Genomic DNA, 14,404 nt, shown 5'->3' on the forward strand with positions numbered 1-14,404 from the left:
AAATGTTTCTTCTGCTCGATATCACTTTTCAAAAGAAAAACTGTCACACTTATGTAGAGCTTCATGTCGAATTGAGTCGAATACAAAATAAATGTTGGATAGAACATTTAAAATTAAAATCACAACTTTAAAACAACATCATTAAATTTTTAAATAATAAACAACATGTTCAGCATTTACAATAACTATTTCAACCAATTTCCGAGTAATTTCAATTACATATATGGGTCAAGTTCTAATGATTGTTACACAATCACTGCCTGATTCCGTTTCTATGCCAACCCCAGGACAAGCATCTACAATACGTCACAACCATTGTTGAAACTGCAAATACATCAATATATTTATATTACAAATAAACTAAATTGAAACTATAGGAACATAATAGGAAATGACATCCGTAATCATCATATCTCGATTGATTTTTGTACTTTATGACATCTCGAAAAAGTTGAGGGAATCAATATTCGGAAAATATGTTGAATGTCTTTATCGATACCCTCATCTATCGTAATTGAATCATTTATTCCTTATAAAAATAAGACCGCAGAAAAGCTTTATTATCAACACATGAAGACATATACACAACACATATATACAATAATATTTAAGAAATCCTTTTTCTATGTTCATCATCTATGATTATTAAATTAAATGGCTTAATGCGATAAAATGAAGATTTAAATATTAAATAATAATAAGAAAAAGAAGAGATAAGACGATGTGTACACACGTTAAGGAATAAATAGTGACATAAATATAATAACATATTTTCGGTAATATAAGGAAGTGCCGCTTTTCAGACTGTTTGTATAGATGAGACGATGCGGAGAAAATAAAAAAAAAATGAAAAGTGGATTTATTGTGTTGCATAACTTTCAAGTACGAGAAGCTTATCATGAAAGCATCGTACACCTGTTATCAGAATTAAATGAGCTTCATCTCTCATTATTATCATCTTCCCCCTCCACTTATTAAACCGACAATTGTGTACTTAAATCATTAAATTCATGTTAAAGCTGTATTTTTTTTAAAGTAACTTCCGTAAAAAAAAATGATAAAAATGATGATGAGAAAAAATTATTTGATTTGATTATGGAATGTGACAGATTAAGTTGAAATTTTCAGAAATCTATGTCGCATGATGAATTTGTGAATTTGACATGGATGGAGTGTTTTAAAGCTTTTTTGAGGGAAAAAGAATTAATTCTGTTTGAAGAATTGGATTTAAAATTAAATTTTGAATTTTAAAACTATTTAAGGATTTTATAGTGGATTGATATTGGACTGAGGAGATAGATTCAAGGTTACAATAAATAGTCTCATTCCATATCTCATTTGAAAGGATTATTTAATGTATTTGCCCTATTGTACTTGAAATATCCAATCAAATCATTCCATCGAGAGACATTCCTACCCTCCAACACTGACTATAGTCCTAGAAACGTCCTTAATAATAGCCATAAAAGTGGTGAGTAACCTGTGTGTCGCGGAATATTAGTCTGAAGTCAAAATTTTTTGGAAAGGGCGTGAACCGAATGCCGTACTCGGTTCCATAGAAAGTTTACACGGAGATGTGCCTCAAAAAACAAAAGGTTGCTCACCACCGAGTTGTATAGTTCAAAAATGCTGAATAAAAAATTTGTCACTCACAAAAGAATCCTAGTCAAGTTCACAAAGAGCTGATGAACTCAAAAAAGAATATGTCAAATGAAAATCTCGACTATAAAAAATTTGTATCAATAAAGAAGAACAAAATATTCTACATATTTATATATAAAAAGATACTGTCATATAAACACGTTATGTATAAAAACAAATGTAAAGAAAAAGATCGCATTTAAAATGCTTCCAAAATGTTTTGTGATAAAAATCGATAAACTTTTTTTTTTCCATTTCATGTATTTTTTCTTCCTTTTTGTATACAACCAAAAATATATACAGCTAAGAGCTATGCTCTCTCACTCTCTTTCATCATCAGAAAGTTTATTTAACCGTACGGGGCTGGCTACCTATTAAGAAAAAAGGTAAAAGAGGACAATAAAAAAAAGTACACAGAAATTTTTTTCATAATAAACATTTTTCTCTTAATATTTTGTTAATATTTCTCAATTCCTAATCTCTCTGCCATACATCTAGTCATATATATACGTGAAATTATGCAGTAGCATTTCACCCTCAAATATGTAGTTCGTTCAAATAGGGATGGAAATTTTGGGGTCAAATATTTGTTTATAGATTTACATAAATTATATTTTTTTCTTATTAAAAACAGCAGCTGTTATGGAACTAGCAGTAACTAGAGCTTTTTTCACTGATTATATTTGATCAAAGACTAATTTCTCTTAATTTAGTTTGATGTGCTTGAACGCCATCATTTTAATTAAATTCAAACGAACTCGCCGACTGAGCTTTATGTAAATTAAACACAATTTGACTACATTGATGGTTTAAGGTTTTGTAATGAGCTTTTATATGAAATTAAATCAAAGTTAATGAGATTATTGTTAGAGCTGAATTCTTGGTACCGACTGAATTAGATTTGAAAAGTTTTGTTGACTTTTTTGGATGCTTTCATGTAAATTGTTTGATTTATAGTTTCTGTGGTGTGCTGACAATATAATAAATGTGCTGAACATTTCCGATAAATAATATAATCAATCAAGAATCAGCATGAGAATTTTATTATTAGGTACAAAATTTCCATCCTTCTTGATCGATATTAAAGTGTCAAATTCTTAACTTTTTCTATCTTACAGACTATCTTTTATACTTCACTTCCCCTTAAAACTAACATGTAACTACCTTTGCCTCGACTTGCATTAGGAGTACTCGAGAAAACTAAATAGAAGAAAAAATAAACTTTTTATACTTTTCTATCCTACACTAATGCATCAATAGTATGAGATGAAAATGAAACATTTCCCAGTTTTTTTATTACAAAGTTTCAAATTATAACTTTCATCTCAAATATATAAAAAGAAGAAATAACTCAAAAATGAATAAAAACTATGTATATCACATTGTATGAAGGTTGTTGTTGAAAAATAGATAAAGAAAAGATTGAAAATATACTATTGATATAGACAAATAAATTTAAAATATGAAAATATTTTCATTATTTTGGAATTTTTGTACATTTTCTTCTTTTCAGTACAAAGCACATAGGTATTTGATATTTTATTGTTATTGTGTAATATAAATTTCTTGTTGTGACGATTTTTTTTTTCATAAAAAAGGTCGAAAGATGCTTTCGAATCATTTTCTAAGAAGAACTGGCAATGCTCCTTTAGAGGATTTTCCTACAATGTCTGTTCCTTATTTTTGTATTTTGTACAGAACACCGTCAGCAGGTTTTTTGTCAAGAAGCTTCTTTAAATATTGACAGTCGTAAATTAATGAAAAAAGAATTCCAAAAAGTATCTTCTTCAACATGTTTGGTAAATATCATCTGATTAAAGTTCAATAAAGTAAGAATAACCTGCTAAATCAGTTTGTTTTTACCATTTTGCTTTCTAATAATTAAATTAAAGTATTATCAATGTTTATTCTTCGAAATTCAAAACAAAACTAAAATTTTACGAAAAAAACAAGAAGGGCGTGAAACTATACAAAAATTCAAAATAAAATTTATCCGTTATAATTTCCTTGACACTAATAATGTGTTAAGTTCCAAAACAAACTACACATCAATCATCTTTTTTTCCAATGTCACACGTGCTTACTGTACAAGAGCTCTAGTTTGAGGATATTTTTAATATTCTCTTGTGGTACATTTCATGAAACATTTTACGTTAACGGTATCATTAATAAATATTAAAGAGGAGCAAAAAAAAATTACATCAAACAGGTCTTTTTTGGTAAAAGAAAATTGTTCAAAGGAATTTCGATAAGCAAAATTTGATAAAAACAGCACAGCAGTCGTTTGATGAATATAATTTAATTTGAAATTTAGTCAGAGTTTTCAGAATCAGATATTTTGCAATCACAGCATGCTATTGATGCTGCTTGACTATATAATTTTATTGATATGACCATTGTGTTCCAGCACCAGACAGTGAAATATATGTTGGTGAAATAAAATGCATTTCCGCTTGTAAAAAAGCATCAGATTTAATTACAGTAAAATCAAGAGCTTTTGATTACGCAAACAGAAGCACATCTGTGCACCAACTTGTATGTATTCGTTCCATTTCAATTACCAGCTTTAAAATAAAGCACAAATCAGGATTGAAGGAAGAGGCAAAGAACAACAAAACAAGATTAAAGTTATAAAAGCTCTTAAAAATTAAAATTCAATGAATTCCTCCTTCTCGTTCCTTTTACTTACTCATTCACATCATGAATGCAATGATTCCACAGTAGCTTTAAAACGTTATATCGCATAGACAATAAGTTTGAATGTACTTGAATAGAAATTGTTAACAACAATACACATTGATGAAGAGAAGGGATGAGAATAATAGGAAAAGTAGACAGAAGAGTAAATGACGCTTATTTACAGTGAACAAACACAATTGTTGAAGATTCTTTTTTTTTAATATTCAACAAAAGAATGGAATTCGATTTAAATAAATGATGAAAATTCATTTATGCATCTACACACATATCCATATTTATAAAAGTCGTAAATGATGGAACAAAAGCTTTTATCGAACCAATCCATATTGAGCATTTTTTTATGGTACAGAAACTCCATATAATGAATTTATGAGTGCTGAAAATTTCAGTCCAATAATGCAAAATATAAATGTCCTAGGTATATGATGATTTGAACAAATTCTGATACAAATCTGAATTGCATCATTGCCATAGTTCCAAAATAATATCATATCTGTTCATGCCGTTTAAAAATTTAATAAGCACTTCTTGTGAAATTGTATGTTGCCTTGAACTTTTCAAATCAATATTTATTTGCAGATGTAAAAGCATCCAGTAGAGTTTTCAGGATTAGCAACTATACTATTGTAAAGTCCCGACTTCATCATGTAATCAAAAGCTAGTGGATTATTGGTTTTGTAGGTCGTATGGGAAATTGCATTCGATTGCACAGCTTGGGTATGGTTGTGATGTTTACTTACCTATTTTATCCTTGATTGTGGTGAACGTGAGTACATTGCCGTGGATAGACAATGTCGGAAGCTGGCTTTATTCTTCGAAATCGGCCAGTTCAGGATATTATATGCTCAAACTACTTTGTATCACTAAGGAAGCCACTCATCACTTCTACATAGCACTTGAATCTGTTACAATATTTCAATCATTAATATAAGAAAATTAATTGTTAAACAAAGAAATGTTTCAATTGCCTCAAGACTTAAAAATCCAAGCAATTAGTTACAATCGATGATGGCACGTGTAAACATTACAAGCAGACTTAATTGCGAAATCAATTCAAATATCAAAACAGATTTCTATGGGGAATACAAATTATGGTGTACATTGTATGATGAGTTAATTACAATATGAATTCTTCGATTTTACAGCTAGCATTTTTTATGTAAATAAGATTCCTACTGGAAAGATAATATTTTAAAATAACAGCTGAACAATGTTGCGGATATAAATGCTGCAATAAAATCGATTTTTCTGAAGCTTTAACCAAAGGATGCTTTGTTTATAATGAAAAATAAGAGCTTCGTGTTGAAGAATTCCGGAAAAAATAACAAAACAGAAAAGTCATTTCAATATTAATCGAAGACTAATATTACAATAACAGTTCAATAATCACAAGATAGGACATGTACATCCATAAACGGAATGAATCTCATCAAATATTAAAGACAACATTTTGTCTACCATAAAAAATGCCTTAAGGCTCTACAGAAAATCTAATTTCAATGTCGTGCATTTAGAATAAAAATTTTGCCATCCCTTAAGACAATACTGCAACATAAACAGCCATTAAAGTTGAAACTATAGAATAAAGTTTTCAATTTTCTCTACAAAATCAAATTAAAACCTTTCCATAAAAGTTTTTACAAACAACTTTCATTTCCGTTGACCAAAGCTTGATATTATCATCATAATGTTGATAAAAGTAAATTGTTTGCCTTCGGCAATTTTTTTCCATTCTTTTCTCCATTTCCCTTTTACTGTGCTGTAGATTAAAAATCAGCGTGCCAGTGATAAGCAGCATTGAGAAACAACAGCAGGGAATATCCATGTAAAGGAAATACAGAAATGTGCTCTGTCTTTGTGATTTGTTGTATGTTTAATTTTTCTGGATCAGGCTTTCTTTTGTCTTTGCTTTAACGTTAATTTAATTCACAATTTTAAAAACTATGTATTTTAATTAAATATTGAGATGTTAACTGTTTAAGTTCTGAAAATCGACTGAAGATCTTTGATTTTTTAAACAAATATTTCGGCGCCAAAAATCAATCAAGTTCAAATTTTGAACTTCAATTTGAATTTTGATCTTTCGTTATTTTTTGAATTTGTAATTTCAGTTTGATTTTTCTTCAAAACTAACAGTAACATCAAACGACGATTCCTTTCAATGACCTTATTCCTTCTTTAAAAATTTCCATAACTAAAAAAAAAACTTTCTAGAATAAATATTTTTGGATAGCTCCAAGCGCTATAATAAATGAAGATGAAAATTGAAACTTGGCACGCATACCAAAAGCTTAAGGCATAATCTTATATCAGACGTAAATTTATCCAATAGGCAATAAATTGAACGGTAATGAGACTGTCATAGAATTCAAATTGAATTAATGGATGAGATGAGTACCTTTTCCGTCTATCATTCACAAAACTTCATGTCGAAAGAATTTTCTAATTTCAATTGATATCCGATTTTATTCCACACAGAAAAACGATTTAAGCTTCTCGTTTATGGCTGGTTTCGAAACAATTCAAATTGAAATACCTTTGTGTATTCATCTTTGTGACATTTAATATCATTTTACCATCATATTTACGACAAGAATTGAAATGAAGAGGACAATTGGGATTGCGTATATTCACACGGTAGATACATACATAAGATTTTCGAGGTAAATAGAAATTTTGTCAATAACAGAAAGCTTTAGCATTCATTTTTTTGGTACATCCAAAACCAATTAAATCAGAATTTCTACATCCTGTGATGATTTTTCGAATTTCATTTTCAATTTTCATGTGAATAAGATAAAAGACGAATGGAACCTTCGGAAATGAGTCTGAATGCAATTGACAGACATGAAATAATATAGCACAACGATGTGGGAACATTACATAGAATAAACTTGTCAATTTCGTGTGTATACACATAGAAAGTAAATTTACTGGAAGTAAGTGCATGTAAACATTGAACCATTGAGCATCATGTGATACAGGATTAGATAAATATATTCTATGTAAGTGATGGTCAATTTTATGAGTCCTTTTTCAGTCACGAGTTCCGATGAATTCTCATGATGACAGTAATGGACGTGTGCTGAATGGATTTACCTTTATTTCTATTGTTCCAAAATATCATTTAGTGCTAATGTGTTTTTGGAGACAAGCAGTAGGTAAATTTGGTTAAAACTAGGTGTCTGGCAATTATTACTCTTGAATACAGAGTAAAAGTAAATTAACGGCAATTTTGAATTTAAAAAATTAGTGGAAGTTCAAAATTTAACGCTAAGTTCAAACCTTTGGCGCGAAATTTTCAGAGAAAAATTCATTCAGATTACGACTTTGGAATAGGAAATATCTAAAAGTAAATATCACTAAGGAATTATTAAAGACTAAAGCTATAGGAATACTTTTCAGTGCTAAATCAAGGAACAGTTAATAATACCGTATAAGGATGTAATTGACACATATGGTGTCAATGCTCTGAGAATTAAGAGAAACAAGGAATGGGAAAACCAAGCATTTAGTCATATAGAATCAATATATCAATTTTATGGCGGTAAACCCAACAAGTCAATTATCCATTCCAACTAACGTCAACCATATCTGACAAATTTTTATTAACCACATTTTTTCTCCACAGCTAACTGAGATTAATATTACCTTCAAGCTGTTTTTAAGGAGCTATTTTGAAGCTAGTTTCATAGTCTATTACACCGAGTCACATTAAGTTCTCATCCATAAAGATTTCTATTAAAGTACTTGTTGCACTTCTTCATGTCTCGCTGTGATATTTCAAAAGGAAGATGTACGACTTGGTATAATAGAAAATAAGAATCTAAAGGGCGATAAACTTAACAAGTAAATTCGGTGAAGGATATTTGAAAAGTTTTCATCATGTCTGATGAAGATTCACACTTCAGCTGGCTTTATAGCATGAACATCAACTTTTTATTGGATAATGGAAGTTTTTGATGATTTTTTGCTGGAAATTTGTAGATTAAATTTCAAACAGCAGACATCCAACTGCACGGACAACGCAATAAGCAGGTATTTAAATTGTAAATGCGGTTAAACGACAAACAAATTGCGAATTGGACGAACTAAAACCACAAAATTAATTGTAAATAAATTTATCCATAAATTTTTTATTAATGCCAACAAAAAAAAAAGTAAATAAATGTTTAAGGACTCGCATAAATTATGTACATTACAAGTTAGTGATAATCTACAATAAAACATTCTCATTTGATTCCAAGAATAGAATCTATCGAGAATGATATTGTTCTCGTCTGAGTTTGTTCATTATTCATTTCCTTCGCATGCAACAAGTTGCTGTTGATATTTATTTCGGGTTGAAATGATGGCAACAACAATGTTGTCGATGTAGTCGATGATTGTATCTGATGCATATGTTGATAATTTAGATAGCAATTTAAAGTTGATTGCATTAGTTCCTGATCTGCAAAGGCCTTCCTCTTTCTAATTCTGTCATTCAATGGTCCATAGTATGGGGAGATGAAACCTGTAATTGACATGAGAAAATGTTTAATTTGTGACTATGTATACATGCTGTAAATTTGAATATTAGAAAAAATGAGGTCAATTTTGCTTCTGGATTTCATTCTACCGTAACTGAAGCATAAAATTTTAAATTATTTTCCTTAATTTTCGGTTTTTTTAGAGCAAAAACAAGGCAAGAAATAAGTTTTGAAATAAAACACATGCGGAACAAAAGGCTGAAGTGCCATAATGTCTGGAGTGGTAGAAAATATTTTTAATATTCTATTTTTTTCAACAGAAAATTCCTCTCGGTCTTCTTTTTCATCTCCTTCAAGTGACAATTTTTGTTGTAGCAATGTTTATGAATAGCAATGAATGTAGCATATGTGAGCACTTCCATGTCCTTTATCCAAAGTGAAATTTGAGACGCTTTATTATAATTTTTAACTTTACAGAAATTTATCATGCGGGAAAAGTGTCCCTGACACACATAAATTGTCTATCATATAGGCATAACCATGAAATGAATGTGAATATGACTAGTCAATGTGTTTATGTAGGATCCGAAATTGATATTTGGATATTATTTTATGTTATTTTAACTGCGAAATGTGAAACCATAGAAAACAAAATCCTAGGATCGTCAATTATGGCTGCTGCAGAATGCAATATACAAAAGTTTAAATAACAAAGGATATCCATTTATTTTAATTAAATAATTCTATTTTGATAGATAATAACGTATTTTTTGAATTTGAAAATTATTTAAATTATTTTCTCACGGATTTACTTCAGTGACAAGGATTTTCTAAGCACATTAAATTGTTAAAAGTAAATTTTAATTAAAATTTAAAAGAATGTACAGCACATATTAAGGACGTAATTCATAAAACATCAACTACTGAGTGTTAAGCACAACATATGTGATGTCATACTGTGTTATTTTTATAAAAAGTAATCATTTACATATTTTACGACTCTTTTCTCCAAAAGGATTCGCCTTGCTCTATGGATTTTGATGGTATTATATTCATAATGTACATAAAGTATATTGACAGAATGTCAGGAGGCTAAAAAACGTTTGAACTCAATCCTTTCTTAAAGGTCACAAGCAGAAAGGAAATATTTCAATATTTTCAGTCAAAAATGCCAGTCTGCGTAGGTTGATGATATATATTTATGTCTAAGGAAAACATTCCTTTTATCGCGCTGCTCAAGTAGCTCCACTCAAAGCACTCGAATCAAAAATTCAATTAAATTAAGGAAGCATGCCAAATTAATCGTCAATCAATAAAAAAATATTATCTCATGTATTCATTGATTCTGTGATTCCTTCGTTTTTCATGTCACAAACACAATGATAATCACTCTCATTTTCTGAATGAACTGCCGAGATTTCGACATACTTGTGGTGTCAAGAAGTCTGGCATGAAAACACTGATAAATGAATGTAAGAATAAGAAGCAAAAGGTTCAATGGAATTTTTATTTTTCTCTTCATATTCCATACAGTAAGTCAATAATAAGAACAAGAAGACTAGAAAAAGAAATTCTTAAAGGAAATGGTCGATTTCAAGCAAAACTTCCGGACTAATGTTTCTTCTTGTTATTCCTTATTTTCTTGAAAATGTATACACAATTATTGCATGCACATGACGAGCAAAAAAATGCTTCAAGAAATTCGATTCCGGTTGTCGCAAAAAAAACCTTTTTTTTTACTTGCTCTTAAATTTTTTTCGAAAGGCATCAAGATAATAGAAGAATGTCAAGCTCTGAGGAACATTGTGTGATTTAACGGGGCTCAAAGAAATAGGCGCTTTCGAGGAATTTTTGATGAAATTTTTGCGATTTGAGAATTTAAAAGGAAGATGATTAATTGTATTAGGAAGCACTGCCTGAGATTTAAGAAGACCGGGGCAATAACATGAATTGCATCCTGAAGATAACCTCAAAATTTGCACAACCTCAAAATATCAAAAGGCTGACAGTGCCAAATGGCTTGCTTGGCCACAATGTGGACACTGTATCGATATGTTCCGACAGGATTAGTGCCTTCAGAATACCTACTCGTATCTGAGACTAACTACCCATTGCACCCTTCGAGTATATTAAGTCAGGATCTTGATCAATAAGTGCAAACTACCCAAACTGCATACCCATAGCTCTTAGCTTCCTCCTAAACTCATAAAATAGGAAAAATAAAAAGGCATCTTTCTCCTTTCTATAAACAAGAAGCAGCGGGTGATTGGGTCCAAATGTACTACATTCTATATACTTGAAGGAGATGAAAAAAAAATATTTAAAATAAATTGCGTATCAGCATACATTCATTTACATGCCTGCTGTATGAACTGCCGAGATTTGACATACTTGTGGTGTAAAGAAGTTGCATTAAATACAATGAAAAAACAATGTAACAATATAGAACAAAATCAATGGAATTTATTTTTCTCATCATATTCCATACAGTATGCAATAATAAGAACAAGAAGATGAAAAAGAAATTATTAAAAAATGGTCGATGTCAAGCAAAACTTCCGGACTGATGAATCTTCTTGTTACTTATTTACTTGAAGATGTATACACAGTTATTGCATGCACATGACGAGCATTAAAATGCTTCAAGTTTCGATTCCGGTTGTCGCAAAAAAACCTTTTTTTTACTTGCTCTTAGATTTAAGTCGAAAGGCATCACGATAATAGAGGAATGTCAAACAGCGAACATGATTTGCTACTTCATTTCATTTAGTCACTCATTGCTGATGATCACACATAGAGATGAAGGCATTTCAATGGAATGGATGGCAACTTGACATAGAGAATTTCTCTTATTACATTTAAATGAAAATTAACCTTAATATTAAGTGAGTCGGAAAATATGTAATTAGTCATGTCGGAGGCAATGTTTTCTTTTCAATTAGTTTCTTTATTATGTATATTACCTATTTTGAAAGTGATCATGGTGTGAAAAAACTGCATACCCATAGCTTTAGCTTCCTCCTAAACTCATAAAATAGGAAAAATAAAAAGGCATCTTTCTCCTTTCTATAAACAAGAAGCAGCGGGTGATTGGGTCCAAATGTACTACATTCTATATACTTGAAGGAGATGAGAAAAAAAAAATATTTAAAATAAATTGCGTATCAGCATACATTCATTTACATGCCTGCTGTATGAACTGAGATTGAATACTTAAAGAATTGTTAAATAAATAAAAAACAATTAACAATATAAACAAATAAATATACATCAACATGTATGCCTATGTATGTTATTAAAAAATCATGTCAGATGATGATGAATTGAGTTACTTATACTGAGACTATAAAGTTAATAATATTAAAATGTGTTTCATTTAAGAAATAAAAAAGAAGTCAGATTTAAGTGTGGAACGTAAAAGGAATGAAACAGCGAACATAATTTGCTACTTCATTTCATTTAGTCACTCATTGCTGATGATCACACATAGAGATGAAGGCATTTCAATGGAATGGATGGCAACTTGACATAAAGAATTTCTCTTATTTCATTTAAATGAAAATTAAGTTAATATTAAGTGAGTCGGAAAATATGTAATTAGTCATGTCGGAGGCAATGTTTTCTTTTCAATTAATTTCTTTATTATGTATATTCCTATTTTGAAAGTGATCATGGTGTGAAAAAATCTCTTTTTTTGACTTAATTTTCATTATTTTGATTTGTTTTTTTAAAAGAGATGATGCAAGTGTGGAATGGATTGTTGTGGCAAGTTGAGATTTAAGATGGAAATTTGTATTAATTTTCATTATTTTGTTTTATTATGTAAGATCCAGTAGACGATCCAGCAATGAATAGTTGAAAATACACGAATTTGAAGGATTAATTGATTGGAATTGTTTATTTTGAAAAGGGAGAATTTAGCAAACAAGAAAATCAAGGAATCCATTTATTAAAGTGAGCAGATCAACCTGAGTTGATGAAAAATGCATTAAAGTAAAATTAGCAAACATTCACTAATTCAGAATTCATTTTATTTCAGTTCAATCGTTTTTTATTTTTAAAAATCTGTTAAATAGTTCATTTAAGTTCAGTTCAACTTAGGAATTTTAAACTTGCAAAAACGTTATATTTCCTGTCACTTAAGTTCATTTTTACACGCTTTTATTTTTGAAATTTCAAACAATTTTGTTCAAACAGTTTCAAATTTTCAAAAACCGTTAAAATTGTTATGTATTTGAATTTCAAAAGACCGTTAATTTTTCATAAATTGATTTTCAAGCAATAATTTGAATTTTTCAGTCACACTTCCCCCAAGAATAATAAAATTACGTAAATAATTTTCATTCTTATGAATTTTCAATCAATTCCTCTCTTTTGAAACGAGATACCACTAAGTGCTTTTTATTTCGAAATTAAAATTTTTCATTCATTTCACATTTTTCCATCTGATGGAACCGAAAAGAATAAATAAATGTAAATTGTGAAATTCACGCTAGAACACAATTTTTCAACACATTTTCACGCTCGTTCAGTTTCATTTTCCGGATGAAAATTGAATTTAATTCATGAATAAAAATTGCTGTTAAATTGACCTAATTCCTCAATCCTTTTGTTTATCAAAAACCATTAACTTACGTTGTTGATGTCGACTAAAAGCAGCTGACTGTTGCAAAGTTTTTAATTGTCTTTGATATGCGCGCTTTTGTGCGATAAGTGCTTCCATGTTCTGAATCCTTTCAAGATACTCTAATGAATTAATTTTTGATGACGACGACGACGAGTTTGCCGTTGCTGACACATTTCCAGTATGTGAATTTTGTTGTCGTCTCAAGGCCACTTGTGCAGCCATAACTCTTTGTCGTTCTACAACTAAGAGACAATTTGGACAACGACAATCCTTCCATTTACACATTTTCTTATGACTTTTAAGGTTTGATATAATGCCGTGATTCCGACATCTAGCACATTTTGGTGTTCTTTTTGATATCTCATTATCCATAAATTTCACATCACAACTCTTCACTGATTGATCATATGGACTTAAATTTGTAAATTCCATCTTTTTTAACGAGACACTTAACTGAACAATTAGACAGCAAATTAACGAATGCAGAAGATCATCACATGAATAATTTCTCATAAGAAAGACTTAAGGAACAGACAGAAGATGAATGATCATTGGCCGGACGGATAGGCGGAGCTTAGATCTTCTTTAACAGCATCAGTAATATTCAAATAAATATTTTCTCTAGAGCATTTATGATGTTTAATTAAAAAAATATTGCTACTGAAAAGAATTGATACTTTTATAAAAATATTATGATTGTTTATGGAAATTGATATCATTTTACGTCATTCTTGTTACTTCAAGCAATTATGAGCCAATTCCTTTTTTTGTGTTAATCACTTTTTTTTATTATTTCACAAAAATAATGTATACATAAAATATTTTGATTATAATAGGAAACGGAATAAAACTTGTAGAAATAAAATCTTTTATGTTTATTATGAAACTTTTCATATTTTTTCATCTAATTCTAGTGTCTTGATTGATGTATCAAATTACTATGAATTAAAACACAAAACAATAAGAA

The 14,404-nt window shown here is 29.7% G+C and overlaps 1 protein-coding gene across 1 annotated transcript; it reads right to left on the minus strand.

The window, feature by feature from the left end:
• Window positions 1-8,498: 8,498 nt before the first annotated feature.
• On the minus strand, window positions 8,499-13,984 carry dmrt11E (doublesex-Mab related 11E). Its single transcript, XM_070651079.1, has 2 exons — window positions 13,446-13,984; window positions 8,499-8,854 (listed from the first exon to the last, which is right to left on the minus strand). Exons 1-2 carry the CDS (start codon window positions 13,948-13,950, stop codon window positions 8,574-8,576), a joined length of 786 nt encoding a protein of 261 aa, XP_070507180.1. The 5' UTR covers window positions 13,951-13,984; the 3' UTR covers window positions 8,499-8,573.
• Window positions 13,985-14,404: the final 420 nt, after the last annotated feature.

Source organism: Chironomus tepperi, unplaced genomic scaffold (assembly GCF_022539635.2).
Source record: "Chironomus tepperi strain 1889 unplaced genomic scaffold, CSIRO-AGI_Ctep_v1 contig_453, whole genome shotgun sequence".
NCBI lineage: Eukaryota > Metazoa > Arthropoda > Insecta > Diptera > Chironomidae > Chironomus > Chironomus tepperi.